This window comes from Oncorhynchus tshawytscha, linkage group LG06 (genome assembly GCF_018296145.1).
Source record: "Oncorhynchus tshawytscha isolate Ot180627B linkage group LG06, Otsh_v2.0, whole genome shotgun sequence".
Classification (NCBI taxonomy): Eukaryota; Metazoa; Chordata; class Actinopteri; order Salmoniformes; family Salmonidae; genus Oncorhynchus; species Oncorhynchus tshawytscha.
Window position 1 is genome coordinate 12035139 of NC_056434.1, and position 15921 is coordinate 12051059.

The window sequence follows — 15921 nt, forward strand, 5'->3', positions numbered from 1 at the left end:
ACCGCGCTGTAAGAGAACTGGTCTTAGTAGCACGGGTAGGCCTGGACCACACTACTGTTGACTGGGATTTTGACTCAGCCAACAGTGAAATCCTGGACATGGAATCTATACTCCCCTTCACACATCAGGACAACCTTGTTGAGGTAACGAATGCCTTCCTGGTATTCTTTGGGCAGCTCCCTGTTATTCTGGGCAGTTTGTGAGACCATTGGCAGCGTTACACAGTGGAAACAGTTGTTTGAGCATTGATGGTTGTGGATATACATGCTGGTATGCCAGTTTAGCTTTTTAAACAGGGCAAAATAAGCACTGTTGTGCACAGGGGTGTTGAAGGAGGCACTGAGTCATGGCTTGCCAGTGTAGATCCTGGGTGTGTTTTCCACTTTTTTATGGAGGAGGTTCCCAAGCAGCATCCAGAAGGGCAGTGCATTGAACTGAACAGCCTGCAACATGCCGGCATCATACAACTCTAGTTGGTCCATGTACAGTTTAGACTTAGCTTTTGAAGTTGAAAACATTTTGAGCAGTGATCATGGGAAAAGGGATGCATTCCAAAAGGGCCACCTAGGCTTCGTGGGTGGATGAGTTACCCTGATCCAACATCCAGTCCTCCAAACCTTTTAGCAAGAAGGCCTCCTCTGGCACTACCACGTATGAACGGGCCAGAAGGGCCTTTACTATGCCCAGGCCAAGACCAGTCCAGGCTGGGGAATGGCTCAGCGACTTACAGCTCCAGGCAAGGTAGCGCAGACAGGTTTCCTGCAGAACTGGGTCGCCTGTACAGACGGAGTGCTCGTACAGAGAGGTCTGGAAGGAGGAATCCTCTGGGAGCAGTCAGGTGAAGAGCCTCCCTTGCCGCCTCCTAGAGCTGCGTCAGACTCCAGTGGGACACCATCTTGTGGATGCACTGGGCAGAGGACAAGGTGATGTTGATTTGCCTTGTGTACAAAGATACCTGGGGAAGAAGGAGACACAAGATACATGGATTATCTGCCATGACACGGCTTTGACGAAGAAAGGGTGGATGTAATAGCAGGCTAACTAGGCTAACGTTTGTAAAGTAGAGCAGGTTGGTCTCACCTTACCTTAGGAAGTTGGTGAAACGAGGGCGGCAGTTGAGTCTAACGTCTAGGTTGAAGTGAATGAAGTTCTCCTCCTTTGTGACATTTAAGATGTGTAGTATGTGTAGTATTAATGGCCAAATTAGTGACTGGGGATGCAGGGCACATGCCACAGAGGCCCTAACACTCAAGGGGGCCACCATTGATTTTGATAGTCACTCTAACTCAGCTATCATATTAACATAGCATAGTCAATTGCAGGAAATTAGCTCATAAAACTGCAAACATTTCTCCCCACCTCATCACAAAATATGTAGAACTGTTGGAAATTATCTGTAAAACTACAACAAAAAAGTTATTTAAAGCAAACGTATTTGTTTATCTTTTGTTAATAAAATATGTTTTCTGCCAGCAGATCCCTCTGTATAACTTTTCATTTTGGTGCTGAGTTAATGTGAATTAATGTGTAGCAGATAATTGTATAGTTAATAGACTATGTCTGCACCATCAAGAGCATCCTGACGGGTTCAATCACTGCCTGGTATGGCAACTGCTCGGCCTCCGACCACAAGGCACTACAGTGGTTAGTGGGTACGGCCCAGTACATCACTGTGGCCAAGCTTCCTGCCATCCAGGACCTCTATACCAGGTGGTGTCAGAGGAAGGCCCTAAAAACTGTCAAAGACTCCAGCCACCCTAGTCGTAGCGGTACCGGAGCGCCAAGCCTAGGTCCAAGAGGCCCCTAAATAGCTTCTAACCCCAAGCCATAAGACTCCTGAACAGCTAATCAAATGGCTACCCAGACTATTTGCATTGCTGTTCTCCAAATAGCATTTTAGAATTGTTTTATTGTGTAGAAATGCAGTAAATGAGCTTCAACTTAAGATTCCTTGAATATCATTATAAATACAGTTTAAACAGGTTTAAAACCAATTTTCTATATAGATAGCCTCTAAAATATATGTAAACAGACCATAAATGTCTACATTTTTGTTTTCTGTGGAAAGCTGTGAGTGTTATAATACCATATCAGTACTTGTTGCATTTACAATTTATCTTAGCCCTATCACCTATCATGGCTCCCAAGTGGCACAGCGGTCTAAGGCACTGCATCTGAGTGCTAGAGGCGTCACTACAGACACCCTGGTTTGATTCCAGGCTAGATCACAACCAGACGTGATTGGGAGTCCCATTGGGCGGCGCAGAACTGGCCCAGTATCGGCCGGGTTTGGCTGGTATAAGCCGTCATTGTAAATAAGAATTTGTTCTTAACTGACTTGCCTAGTTAAATAAAGGTTAAAATAAAAACAAATAAAACATCAGCTGATTTCAGTCAGTGTATGGTCATGGCTAGAAAACATATAGCTTTTGTCAAATTAATGCCAAAAGTTAAAATTTTAGCTAACCTTTTTCCCAACCTTAACCTCATTTTCCTAACCTGTTATGTTAGTTCTTCTAACCTACTAAGTAACCTTTCCTAACCTTTTACAAAAAGTCAAATCTGACAAAAACTGTATACCATCTAGTTAAAACCTCAGTGGCTGTGGAATGAATGCATTGTTGGAATGGTATGTTGGCAGTTAATTATAAAAATGTTTGGAATCATTCGTCTAAAACTGTCTGGCTAGCTTAGCTAACAAACATACAGTGCAGATAATATTCAAATTCATTGTTTTACAGGACATCTTCTGACAGTACTAGCAAACCACAGTTGACCAATTCCCTTCCCAAAAAGGCTGACTTTTTCTAGTTCTATGGTACACTGTACCAGGTGGGAGGAGGCAACGCTGCTAAGCAACACACAACTCGAGACAGCTGTGATTTCCAGCTTGTCGTTTTGGCAGTATACTAACAGCAGGTAATCGATTATTTTCAACAAAGCAATTCACGTTTCAATGTAGGCGTACTTATGTGCGACTCACTCGATAACATGCCTTGCTAGTTATGCATTTGGTTCAAACGTCTAAAAGCAGGCTTTTAGCTAGTCACTGTACAGTAGCTAGAATAGTTCGGTATTGTTATTAAAAGGCTAGTTAGGTCATCCAGCTAACTAGCTAGCTACTTTTTCCACATTAATGCTCTGCTTTGTACTCTCTGTTTGACAGTGTCAAAAGCAGTAATGTCCACAAGCAAGGAACAAGCAGCTATCAGTAAAGTTCTGAGTTTCCTTCAAGAGTGGGATCATGGCAACAAGACGGTGCGCAGCCGCATGCTGACCGTGTTTGTGACTCAAAACACTGGAAAGACGTGTCCTGAGTTAGAACTGGAATTCGCACAGGTTGCCAGTCTCTTTCTGGCTCGGCTCACCGCCTGGATGAGGCTGACGTATCCTTGCATAATGCATTGGATGTGGTTAGATAACCAGTCCAGTGCTATGGTGTCATTCATATCCACATACAAAGGCAGCATGTTTGGAGAAGGTGATGCAAAACAAATGTGGTGTATTTCGTCATTTTCATTTACTCAGGCGCATTCAGCTACATGTTCGGAACATGCTTAGGTCTTCAACTGAAAGCAGTTGGAGTGTTCCTCTCTGCAGCTAGCAAGTGAGTGGAAAAACATTGTCTGAACTTGTATAGCTAACACATTAATCTCTTGCACCATAAGGTTTAGTCACATACCCTTCATCTTTCCACAGTCATCGTTATCTCATAGAGTTCCTGGAGGTTGGAGGGGTCCTAACCCTCCTGGAGATCTTAGGTCAGAAACAGACCAAGGAGGAGGACAAGGCAGAGGCCATTCGGCTGCTTCAGATAGTCTCCAACGCTGGACGCAAGTACAAAGAGCTAATCTGCGAAAGCTATGGTAAACAACTCACCAAACTATCTCTATGATACATACTGTGTTTTTAGTATGCAGTTGGATTTCTAAACTGATACAGTTCAAATTGAAATGATCTATGTAGAGAGAAATGATTCGCTGTTATTGCTCCAAAAGGTGTTGAGTTTTTCAGTCTATGATTTAAAAACTGATTGGCAAATAATAATAATAATTCATTTAATTTGTAAAGTGCTTTTCTCAGACTCACGGCGCAAAAAAATACAAACAAATAATAATACAAACAATCCAAAACACAGAACTTAGAACATAGACATCCATCAAAGCTATATATAGGTGTCGCCAGATCCGGAGGACATGAGAATCGAATTAGCAGAGGTCCTTGAAAGCGTTTCTGAACAGCACGGTCTTGAGCTGTGCCTTAACCTTTTACTGCATTGGGCTAAATCAGGGTAGTTTTAAACAAATCTACTTTGAAACCAAAGTATACACCTCACACACATGGTTATGGGCAACAACAACAAAATAAGACACCTGTACCATAGAGTTGAAATGTATACCATTTTGAGTTTGCACCTCAATATTACACTTTATATACATCACAGAAGACTGAAATATTACAAAACTGTTTGACATAGAAACAGCAGATTTTTGGATGTTAAAAAAGTGATGTTTATTAATGATGAAATATTGAGAAATATGAATAACATTCCACCCATAAGTCCAGTAGTCATTTGACTGCAGGAAAGGGCTACAGGAGGACAGTGATTCTGCAGCCCTAATAGTGTCTGGAAGTGTGTTCAACAGCCATGGAGCTGTGCAGCAAAGTCCTGTCACCCCCTAGTTTTTAGTCAGCTGCGGGGCTGCTGATGGGAGAAGGACCTAGAGGAGCGAAGGGTGTGTGTTGTTGATTGGTTAATGTTGCTTGATTGGTTCTCAGACCATATCACTGTGTCCACTGTTTCCTGTCCACGTGGCTTGCAGGTGTGAGAGCCATTGCAGAGTGTCTGGCCAAGTCCAAGACAGAGGGGACCCAAGAGACAGCACGGGCCCTGTTGGAGTCCCTGGCCCATGGAAACCCCAAATACCAGAACCAGGTGTACAGAGGTCTGATTGCCCTGCTGACCTGTATCTCGCCCAAGGCCCAGCAACTGGTCTTGCAGACCCTCCGCATAGTACAAGTATAACAACACACATACACACAGGCAGTCACACACGCTTGCTGACACACAGGCATGCATTCAAGTGCGCTTACACACACACACATGGGTTCAACTACCATGGGACATAACAGCTGAAAATCCAACTGTGTGTGACCTTGTCATACACACCTGACTGCTGTGGCTTGAGTGTATTTATGAAGGTAAATGATTGGATATAATTCTGACCCCTAACAGGACATAGTGAAGGAAGCCCACCCCAGCATCGTGGGACCTCTGTTGAATTTGTTGAGGTCCCTGCATTTGGAGGTGCAATATGAGGGTAAGTAATAGCTAGGTGTGCGTGTCAACTCTCAGCTATCCAGACAGCCTGTTCTACATGTATTTCAAATACAGATCTCTTCCATTGACATCTTCAACATCCGCTTGTACTTCACGCTGTAGTATCTGATTCCTATAGTATGCAGTATTATTTTATAATCTCTTTTGTAATTATTGTGTTGTCTATCTCCCCCCTCTCTCTCTCTCCCAGCTATCGAGCTGATCACAGATCTCAGGCAGTATGAGGTCAGACCGATGCTGCTCACAGGTCTCGTAGATCTGCTCAAACCGGCTATGGAGGGAGTGCAGACATACAAGATCCTGGAAGGTCTCACATCTTCTCCTTATTGGTTCCCCAGTAAATGAGAGGCAAAGTCATTGTGCATCTAGTCATTGTGTAGTTCTCATTGCAACCCACTAAGAGCAACCCTATAGGACGTTTCTTGCTACAGTTCTAACAGTCCATTTTTTTTTCACACACAAGATGTGATATTGCATACGTCCTTTTACATAGTCATCATGCCTGAAGCAATGTAGATCCCCTTTCAGCAAAGAGTTTTTGTCTCAATAAAACACTTGAACTGTTATTGATGTGTTGATGTCCATTCCATCAGACCCAGAAATGACCAAGATGACTGAATCCCTGCCAGTGTATGTCCAACAAGCTGCGGCAGCCAAAGCTTTAAGGTGAAGTCAGAACCCTCATGTATGGGTATCCCTTAGAAATGTCATTCTGACATGGTCTGTGAATTTGCCACAAACTGTCTGAAACTGAAAACTGAAGTTAAATGCTGTATATTAGTAGTATCAGCGGCTAATCTGATTTATTTGTCACTCACTTGTTAACTTAGAAGCGATTTGCTTGTTATGTTATATTGCCACTCAGCCCATATTTAGTACTTTAAATGTAATGACATACAGATCAGTACAATTAGTACAATCCAGGCTGTATCACAACCGGCCGTGATTGGGAGGCCCATAGGGCGGCACACAATTGGCCCAGCGTCGGCAGAGTTTGGCCGGTGTAGCCCGTCATTGTAAATAAGAATTTGTTCTTACCTGACTTGCCTGGTTTAAATTATTATCATTATTTTTTAATGAAATGTGTATTAGCCTGTAACAGTAATGTTCATGATCATCATATACCAATGCTGACTGTTTTGACTACGTGCTGAAGGTTGCTTGCTCAGGGGAGTCAGGAGCTGTCCCAGCAACTGCTTCCTCTCAGAGTGGTGCACCACTTGATGTATGCTATGGGAAACCAGGAGCATGCTGACGCCCAGAGACAAGCCAGCCTGGCGCTGGAGGTAAATCAAATCGAATCAAATAAGTACACACCAGAGTTGGGGAATTGATGGCAGTCAATTCAGGAAGTGATTTGAATAAAACATGGAACAGCTTTTGAAATAAATCTATTCTACTTTTCAGTTTATTAAGAAGTAATTGAAAAAAGTTTTTTTTTTTTTCAATATTGAATTGGAATTTCAGTTTACTTCCTGAATTGACCCAAACCCTGACACACACACACAGTAGAAAATAAATGCATTCATCTAGAATGCATTTGCACATCTATCACAGTTGTGATAGTTTTTAATTTTGTAGATTCCAAAGACAACAAAATCTCTCACACAGACATTCTGTATACTATCCTGTATATTAGTACAGAGTAGATACCACCCTGTATAGCGGTACAGAGTAGATACCACCCTGTATAGCGGTACAGAGTAGATACCACCCTGTATAGCGGTACAGAGTAGATGCCACCCTGTATAGCGGTACAGAGTAGATACCACCCTGTATAGCGGTACAGAGTAGATGCCACCCTGTATAGCGGTACAGAGTAGATACCACCCTGTATAGATCAGTACAGAGTAGATACCACCCTGTATAGCGGTACAGAGTAGATACCACCCTGTATAGCGGTACAGAGTAGATGCCACCCTGTATAGCGGCAGGTAGACAGAGTAGATGCCACCCTGATGCCACCCTGTATAGCGGCAGGTAGACAGAGTAGATGCCACCCTGTATAGCGGTAGATGCCAGAGCGGTAGATGCCACCCTGTATAGCGGTACAGAGTAGATGCCACCCTGTATAGCGGTACAGAGTAGATGCCACCCTGTATAGCGGTACAGAGTAGATGCCACCCTGTATAGCGGTACAGAGTAGATGCCACCCTGTATAGCGGTACAGAGTAGATGCCACCCTGTATAGCGGTACAGAGTAGATACCACCCTGTATAGCGGTACAGTGTAGAATGTAATCACTCAAGCCAAGTCTTATCTCTGCCTTTGTCTTTAGCATTTTGTCCGTACATACCCAGTGGTGGAGGAGCATGTACGCAGAACCATGGGTATCAATCTGTTTGCAGCCTTCATGGTGAGCTGAAATCTATTTTGTATGTAAGAGTATGCATCTACACTGAACCAAAATATAAACACAACATGCTACAATTTCAAAGATTTTACTGAGTTACAGTTCATTTAAGGACACCATTCAATTGAAATAAATTCATTAGGCCCTAATCTATGGATTTAACATGACTGGGAATACAGATATGCATCTGTTGGTCACAGATACCTTAAAAAAAAGGTAGAGGCGTGGATCAGAAAACCAGTCAGTATCTGGTGGGACCACCATTTGCTTCATGCAGCGCAATCTACTTCACAGAGTTGATCAGGGTGTTGATTGTGACCTGTGGAATGTTGTCCCACTCCTCTTCAAGGGCTGTGTGAAGTTGCTTGATATTGGCGTTAAGACTGGAACACGCTGTCGTACACATTGATCCAGAGCATTCCAAACATGCTCAATGACTAATGATTGGCTGAGAGAAATTTGTGATAAAAATATTGTGGGGGCTGTTTTGTTAGACTTCAGTGCGGCTTTTGACATCGATCATAGTCTGTTGCTGGAAGAAAAAATAAATAATGTGTTATGGCTTTAGACCCCCTGCTATATTGTGGATAAAGAGTTACCTGTCTAACAGAACAGAGGGTGTTCTTTAATGGAAGCCTCTCCACCAAAATCCAGGTAGAACCAGAAATTCCCCATGGCAGCTGTATAGGTCCATCCGTGAATAGCATTCTTCTCCAGCATGCCATTGAACTAGTATTTTCCCACTGAATTCGTTTACGACGCCTAACCGCAGTCAGGTCAAGACCCTGGTGAGGACGACGAGCACGCAAATGAGCTTCCCTGAGACGGAAACCCACAGTTTCATCAGCTGTCCGGGTGGCTGGTCTCAGACGATCTCGCAGGTAAAGAAGCCGGATGTGGAAGTCCTGGGCTGGTGTGGTTACACATGGTTTACCTGTCTAGTTTTGATTTACATTTAATTGGTTGTCAACTAACGGGAATTCAACATGAAATCAACAAAAAATGTCACAATGTCATTGGATTAAGGTTAGAAGTTAGGTGAAAAAAAGACAATGCTCTTATGTTGATGACTTTTTGCAAATCCCATCAGTTTCCCACATTGATCCAATGTCCTCACTTTGATTTTTGGGGGGTTTAAATTATGTGGAAATAATGGTGATTCAACCAGTTTTGCCCAGTGGGTGCACACCTGACACACAGCAGACTCAGGGACATCCATTCTGTTGAAAGTTATGCCTCTGTCTCGAACAGACCTGCCATAAGTGAATGCTTCCATACTGACACGTCTCACGTGATCCACAGCAGAGGGAGGGCTGTGACATGCTGGTCTGGACAGAAGGCCGTTTTAAATGCAGTGTTCGCTCAGAGTTGTCCTTATTTCTGCTGAGTTTTGATTGATTCTCTCAAATGTTTTTTCTTTCCTGGGGGGTTGAGATTAGGACTCACAGTAGGACTCACGTTTTTTGGATGTGAAAATCCAACAGTTGTATTGAAAGGGGGTGGCACTCTGGGGCTGTGTGTGGTCGTCCTTGTTGGTTTGAGTGAGAAAGACACAGAGCAGAACCAATCAGTAAAAAAGCACATCCCATGCATTATCGACGCATTGTGCCGAGTCTCCACAACATCAAAATAGCCTTTCTAGACTCAGGAGTACTTTGAGTTAGGTGTTAGCCAGACTGACTGGCACTGGCTAGAGTGGCAAACTGGTCTGAGCAATGATGTGTATAAACCCTGGACTGTTGATGCTATGTATTGGCTATTGAGAGGCTTTGAAACCACGGGTCGGCCATATTGGCACATTCCAGTGAAGGCACAGTCATCCATAGGAATGAATGGAATTCTATAGTATTTCAATGAAATGTTTCAAGGACAAAATTACATGTATTTAAGTATTGTTGTTGTTGTAGTGGGAACAGTAACATTAGTAATAAATAATACTTTAAGATTTTTTCTTATAGACGTTTTCATTCTTTTTTTTACATTGATCTCACATAATATAATTGAGGTATGCACTAAGGTATCTGTAATAGAAATGTGGCAAAAACGAATGTAGACAGTAATAAATCAATTTCTATAGCTTTCAAAATATTTTTTTTACAAAGTTGGGGGCGTGCCAAGATGGTGGCAGGGTGTATATATGTATATAAATCATTGGGTCCGAGTCTTCACTATTTTGGAGATTACAATGCATTCAAATTACTTTTATTTAAAAAATTGTTTTGTTTGCTTCTCTACAATTTTTTAGCACAAACCTGAGACTTTCTACATGACGATGGATGAAATTCAAGCAGATATCCTGCTATCAAATAAAGTCAACATTTCGGAAGGTAATTGTATGAGACTTTCTCTTCAGTTTTGTCATATTTGTGTAAGTAAACGTGTATCCCTAAGCCTCACATCATTAATAATAATAATAGTTTATTTAACTTTTATATTACTGTAACCTTCCATTACAAAATAGAATTTCAAATTAAAATCTCATCTTTTTATTTACAGTTTTGGAGCACCAGAGCTCAGAAGACTGAACCAGACAAAGTACAGGCATGCCATTTTGTATAATAATAGTTTACACTTTATTTTCATGTTACAGTAAAATAAATCAATAAAAATAACAAAGTATTCAGCCCATATTATTGTTTTTTAACCGATTTGCTTAGCAACTGTAACCATGAGAAATGCCTTTCAAATGAAGAGAATAAGTGGTTTAGCCTGGGTACCAGTGTTTATAGCTAATACTCCACTTCTTGCTTGCACTGCTGTCATTTGCCAAAGAGACTTGTCTTTCTTCAAATATGAACATTCTATCATAAATGAGCTCAAGGAGATAAGGATTTGGTCCTGATTCCATAACGTTCAGTGCTATCCGGAATCATTTGGACATCCCTACCCTAAACCTTAACTCCTACCTTAACCATAACCTAACCTTTACCTTAATCATTTTAAATTTACATTTGGGGTGTGTTCGTAAATTAAATCTGGAGGGCCAGAGTGCGCTCAGCGCGTTTTTAAATTCAGAGCGCTGTCAAGCGGTTCTGGAGTGCCAAGTCTAGGACAAAAAAGCTTCTTAACAGTTTTTACCCCCAAGCCACAAGACTCCTGAACAGCTAATCAAATGGCTACCCGGACTATTTGTATTGTGCCTCCCCCCACCCCTCTTTTACGCTGCTGCTACTCTCTGTTTATCATATATGCATAGTCACTTTAACTATACATTCATGTACATACTACCTCAATTGGCCCGACTAACCAGTGTCTGTATATAGCCTCGCTACTTTATATAGCCTGTCTTTTTACTGTTGTTTTATTTATTTACTTGCCTATTGTTCACCTACTACCTTTTTTGCACTATTGGTTAGAACCTGTAAGTAAGCATTTCACTTTAAGGTCTACTACACCTGTTGTATTTTGCGAACATGACAAATAAACTTTGATTTGATTGTCCGTTCGTAAATTCAGAGCGTTTTACTCCCCTAGCAGACGTCCTAAGGATCCCGATTTGCTCAAACCAAGGATCCCGGATTTTAATCTTCAAACGAAAACCAGTCTGTCAATAATTGCTAGCACATGTCTAATTTCTCAACTAAATACATACTGCAATTCCAACCACAAAACGTCTTCGCTTCGATTTTAAGCCTCACAATACACCAATTTGCCTAGCTAACAGCTGCATATTTGTTTTGGACTTTGTTATAATTATAATTCTGTTTTCGAGGATCCACATGTTGTCACGGAAAATACTAATATTATTTCCAACAACCAATGAGCAACTTCATATTGAATGTTGAGATTGCCAAAAACCATTCTCTTTGGCAAATGACAGGAGAGGCAAGAAGTGGAATGATAAACAGACTGTTTACCACTTATAGTCTGGGTACCAATCTACCCATTTGTTATGTAAGTGGAAATAAATTCAGGTGTAAAAATGTGCTAAAAAATCACATAAGTTGCATGGACTCATTCTGTCTTCAATAATTGTGTTTAACATGATTTTTTGAATCACTACCTCATCTCTGTACCCCATACATACAATTATCCGTAAGGTCCCTCAATCAAGTAGGGATTTTCAAGCACAGATTTAACCACAATGACAAGGGAGGTTTTCCGATAACTCACAAAGGGCACAGATTGGTAGATGTATACAAATTAAAAAAGCAGATGCTGAATATCCCTTTGAGCATGGTGAAGTTATTAATTAGGCTTGAGATGGTACAGTATATCAATACACCCAGTCACTACACATATACAGGTGTCCTTCCTAACTCAGTTGCCTGTAGAGGAAGGAAAACTGCTCAAGGATTTTACCATGAGGCCAATGGTGATAATTATTCATTTTTTGGACACCACACTCCAAAAAGCAAGTTCTGCAGGCTTTAGTTTTGTCTAATCTTGATTATTGTCCAGTTGTGTGGTATAATGCTGTAAGGAAAGACCTAGTTAAGCTGCAGCTGGCCCAGAACAGAGCTGCACGTTTTGCTCTTAATTGTAATCAGAGGGCTGATATTAATACTATTCATGCCAGTCTCTTTTGGCTAAGAGTTGAGAGACTGACTGCATCACTTCTTTTTATAAGTGTTAATGTTCTTTTTATAAGTGTTATAAGTCATTAATGTGTTGAAAATCCCAAATTGTTTGCATAGTCAACTTACACACAGCTCTGACACACACACACAGGTATCCCACCAGACATGCCATCAGGGGTCTTTTCATAGTCCCCAAATCCAGAACAAATTCAAGAAAACGTAAGTATTATATAGAGCCCTTATTGCATGGAACTTCCATCTCATATTGCTCAAATAAACAGCAAACCTGGTTTAAAAAAACAGATAAAGCAACACCTCGCGGTACAATGCCTCTCCCCTATTTGACCGTACAATGCCTCTCCCCTATTTGACCTAGATAGTTTGTGTATATGCATTGATATGTAGGCTATGTGTGCCTTTTTAAAAATGTACAGTTGAAGTTGGAAGTTTACATACACCTTACAGGCTGATCACATCACTCGCGTTTACCACTTATGCGTGCTGAAAAATACATGTGGAAATCTATGTTATTCAATTATTGCACCCACACTGCTTGTGCGCGCCAACGAGCATCTGAGTTGCCATGGGCTAAAATAGGAATCAGTTCTATTTCTGACGGAGGTCGCGCTGCAAGTCCTGCCTCTCCCATCTCCTCATTGGTTTATAGAAGCAGGTACCCACGTGCCAGCTCCTCATTGGTTATACCCACGTGGGTGACTGAGAGACGAACAAGGTCAGTGGTGGTAATGCACGTAATTTATGAAAGTTGCGAATCGCAATATAAAGTCAAGAGAAGAAAAGGCCTGGAAGGAAGAGAGATGACTAGTAACGATTCGGTTGACCGTTTTATGTGTGGATTAGAGGACCTTGTGCATTTCAGGTAAAATAACAACTCAATGTTTATATCCCAGGACAAATTAGCTACAGCAAGCTAGCAAAAATTGACAAATTAACTAGGAAGTGCAAGCTAACTAGCTAAATTGCCATAAATGTTTAATGCTTTTCGACCTGTCCCCAAATTAATAGAATTGGTTCAGAGTTTGTTTTTATATTTTAACCTGCGTTTCGTGATCGCGTTTGGTGTGGGGGGACAAAATAAATGTATGCACGATGGCGCACGCGCACAGCCGGTTTGGGTTTTGTGTTAGCCAAATACATTTAAACTCAGTTTTTCACAATTCCTGACATTTAATCCTAGTAAAAATTCTCTATCTTAGGTCAGTTAGGATCACCATTTTATTATAAGAATGTGAAATGTCAGAATAATAGTGATTTATTTCATCTTTTATTTCATCACATTCCCAGTGGGTCAGAAGTTTACATACACTGAATTAGTATTTGGTAGCATTGCCTTTAAATTGTTTAACTTGGGTCAAACATGTCAGGTAGCCTTCCACAAGCTTCCCACAATAAGTTGGGTGAATTTTGGCCAATTCCTCCTGACAGAGCTGGTGTAACAGGTTTGTAGGCCTCCTTGCTCGCACACGCTTTTTCAGTTCTGCCAACAAAGGGCTTTGTGATGGTCACTCCAATACCTTGACTTTGTTATCCTTAAGCCATTTTCCCACAACTTTGGAAGTATGCTTGAGGTCATTGTCCATTGTCCACCAAGCTTTAACTTCAGGACTGATGTCTTGAGATGCTGCTTCAATATATCCACATAATTTTCATTCCTCATCATGCCTTCTATTTTGGAAGTGCACCAGTCCCTCCTGCAGCAAAGCACCCCCACAACATGATTCTGCCACCCCCGTGCTTCACGGTTGGGATGGTGTTCTTCGGCTTGCAAACATCCCCCCTTTTCCTCCAAACATAACGATGGTCATTATGGCCAAACAGTTCTATTTTTGTTTCATCAGACCAGAGAACATTTCTCCAAAAAGTATGATCTTTGTCCCCATGTGCAGTTGCAAACCATATTCTGGCTTTTTTATGGCGGTTTTGGAGCAGTGGCTTCTTCCTTGCTGAGCGGCCTTTCAGGTTAGGCCAATATAAGACTTGTTTTACTGTGGATATAGATCCTTTTGTACCTGTTTCCTCCAGCATCTTCACAAGGTCCTTTGCTGCTGTTCTAGGATTGATTTGCACTTCTCGCACCAAAGGACGTTCATCTCTAGGAGACAGAACGTGTCTCCTTCCTTAGCAGTATGATGCCTGCTTGGTTCCGTGGTGTTTATATTTGCATACAATTGTTTGTACAGATGAACGTGGTACCTTCAGGCATTTGGAAATTGCTCCCTAGGATGAACCAGACTTGTGGAGGTCTACAATTTTTTTCTGAGGTCTTGGCTGGTTTCTTTTGATTTTCCCATGATGTCAAGCAAAGAGGCACTTGAGTTTGAAGGTAGGCCTTGAAATACATTCACAGGTACACCTCCAATTGACTCAAATTATGTCAATTAGACTATCAGAAGCTTCCAAAGCCATGACATCATTTTCTGGAATTTTCCAAGCTGAATAAAGGCACAGTCAACTTAGTGTATGTAAACTTCTGACCCACTGGAATTGTGATACAGTAAAATATTTTGTCTGTAAACAATAGATGTAAAAATGACTTGTGTCATGCACAAAGTAGATGTCCTAACCAACTTGCCAAGACTATAATTTGTTAACAAGAAATGTGTGGAGTGGTTGAAAAATGAGTTTCAATGACTCCAACCTAAGTGTATGTAAACTTATGACTTCAACTGTATGTAGTTCTGTTCTTGAGCTGTTCTTGTCTAATGATTTTCTGTATTATGTCATTCTGTATTATGTTTCATGTTTTGTGTTGGACCCCAGGAAGAGTAGTTGCTGCTTTTGCAACAGCTCATGGGGATCCTAATAAAATACCAAAACAGTTACAGAGTTTAATGGTTGTGATAGGATAAAACTGAGGATGACTCAACAACATTGTAGTTACTCCACAATACTAACCTAAATGACAGAATGAAAAGGAACCCTGTACAGAATCGAAATATTCCAAAACATGCATCCTGTTTGCAACGAGGCACTTGAGTAATACTGCAAAAAAATGTGGCAAAGAAATTAACTTTTTGTCCTGAATACAAAGAGTTCTGTTTGGAGCCAACACGTCACTGAGTACCACTCGTTAATATTTTTAAGCATGGTGGTGGCTGCATCATGTTATGGGAATGCTTGCCATTGGCAAGGACTAGGGAGTTTTTTAGGATGAAAAATAAACATGATACAGCTAAGGACAGGCAAAATTCTAGAGTAAAGCCTTGTTCAGTGTGCCTTCCAAATTCACTTTTCAGCAGGACAATAGCCTAAAACACAAGGCCAAATTTATGCTGGAGCTGCTTACCAAGACGGCATTGAATGTTAACTGAGTAGCCCAGTTACAGTTTTGGCTTAGGTCGGTTAGAAGATCTATTGCAAAACTTGAAAATGGGTTTCTAGCAATGACCAACAATCAACAGAGCTTGAAGAATTTAAAAAATAATGGTAAAATATTGTACAATCTTGGTGTGCAAAGCTCTTAGAGATATACCCAACATGACTCACAGCTGTAATCGTCGCCAAAGGATGTTTTTAACATGCATTGTCTCAAGGGTAGGTGAATACTTATATAATCAAGATATACAGTGAATTCGGAAAGTATTCAGACCCCTTGACTTTTTCCACATTTTGTTACGTTACAGCCTAATTCAAAATGTTTTGCCTCATCAATCAACACACAATACCCCATTATGTCAAAGCAAAAA

The 15921-nt window shown here is 41.2% G+C and overlaps 1 protein-coding gene across 1 annotated transcript; it reads left to right on the plus strand.

Annotated features, from left to right (window-relative positions):
- armh1 (armadillo like helical domain containing 1) lies at positions 1 to 10772 on the plus strand. Its single transcript, XM_024415225.2, has 13 exons — positions 1 to 143; positions 2742 to 2919; positions 3167 to 3386; positions 3539 to 3607; positions 3700 to 3866; positions 4824 to 5020; positions 5237 to 5321; positions 5532 to 5648; positions 5935 to 6007; positions 6498 to 6627; positions 7620 to 7697; positions 9940 to 10021; positions 10191 to 10772. The coding sequence occupies exons 3-13, from the start codon at positions 3181 to 3183 to the stop codon at positions 10217 to 10219; spliced, it is 1233 nt and encodes a 410-aa protein (XP_024270993.1). The 5' UTR covers positions 1 to 143; positions 2742 to 2919; positions 3167 to 3180; the 3' UTR covers positions 10220 to 10772.
- Positions 10773 to 15921: the final 5149 nt, after the last annotated feature.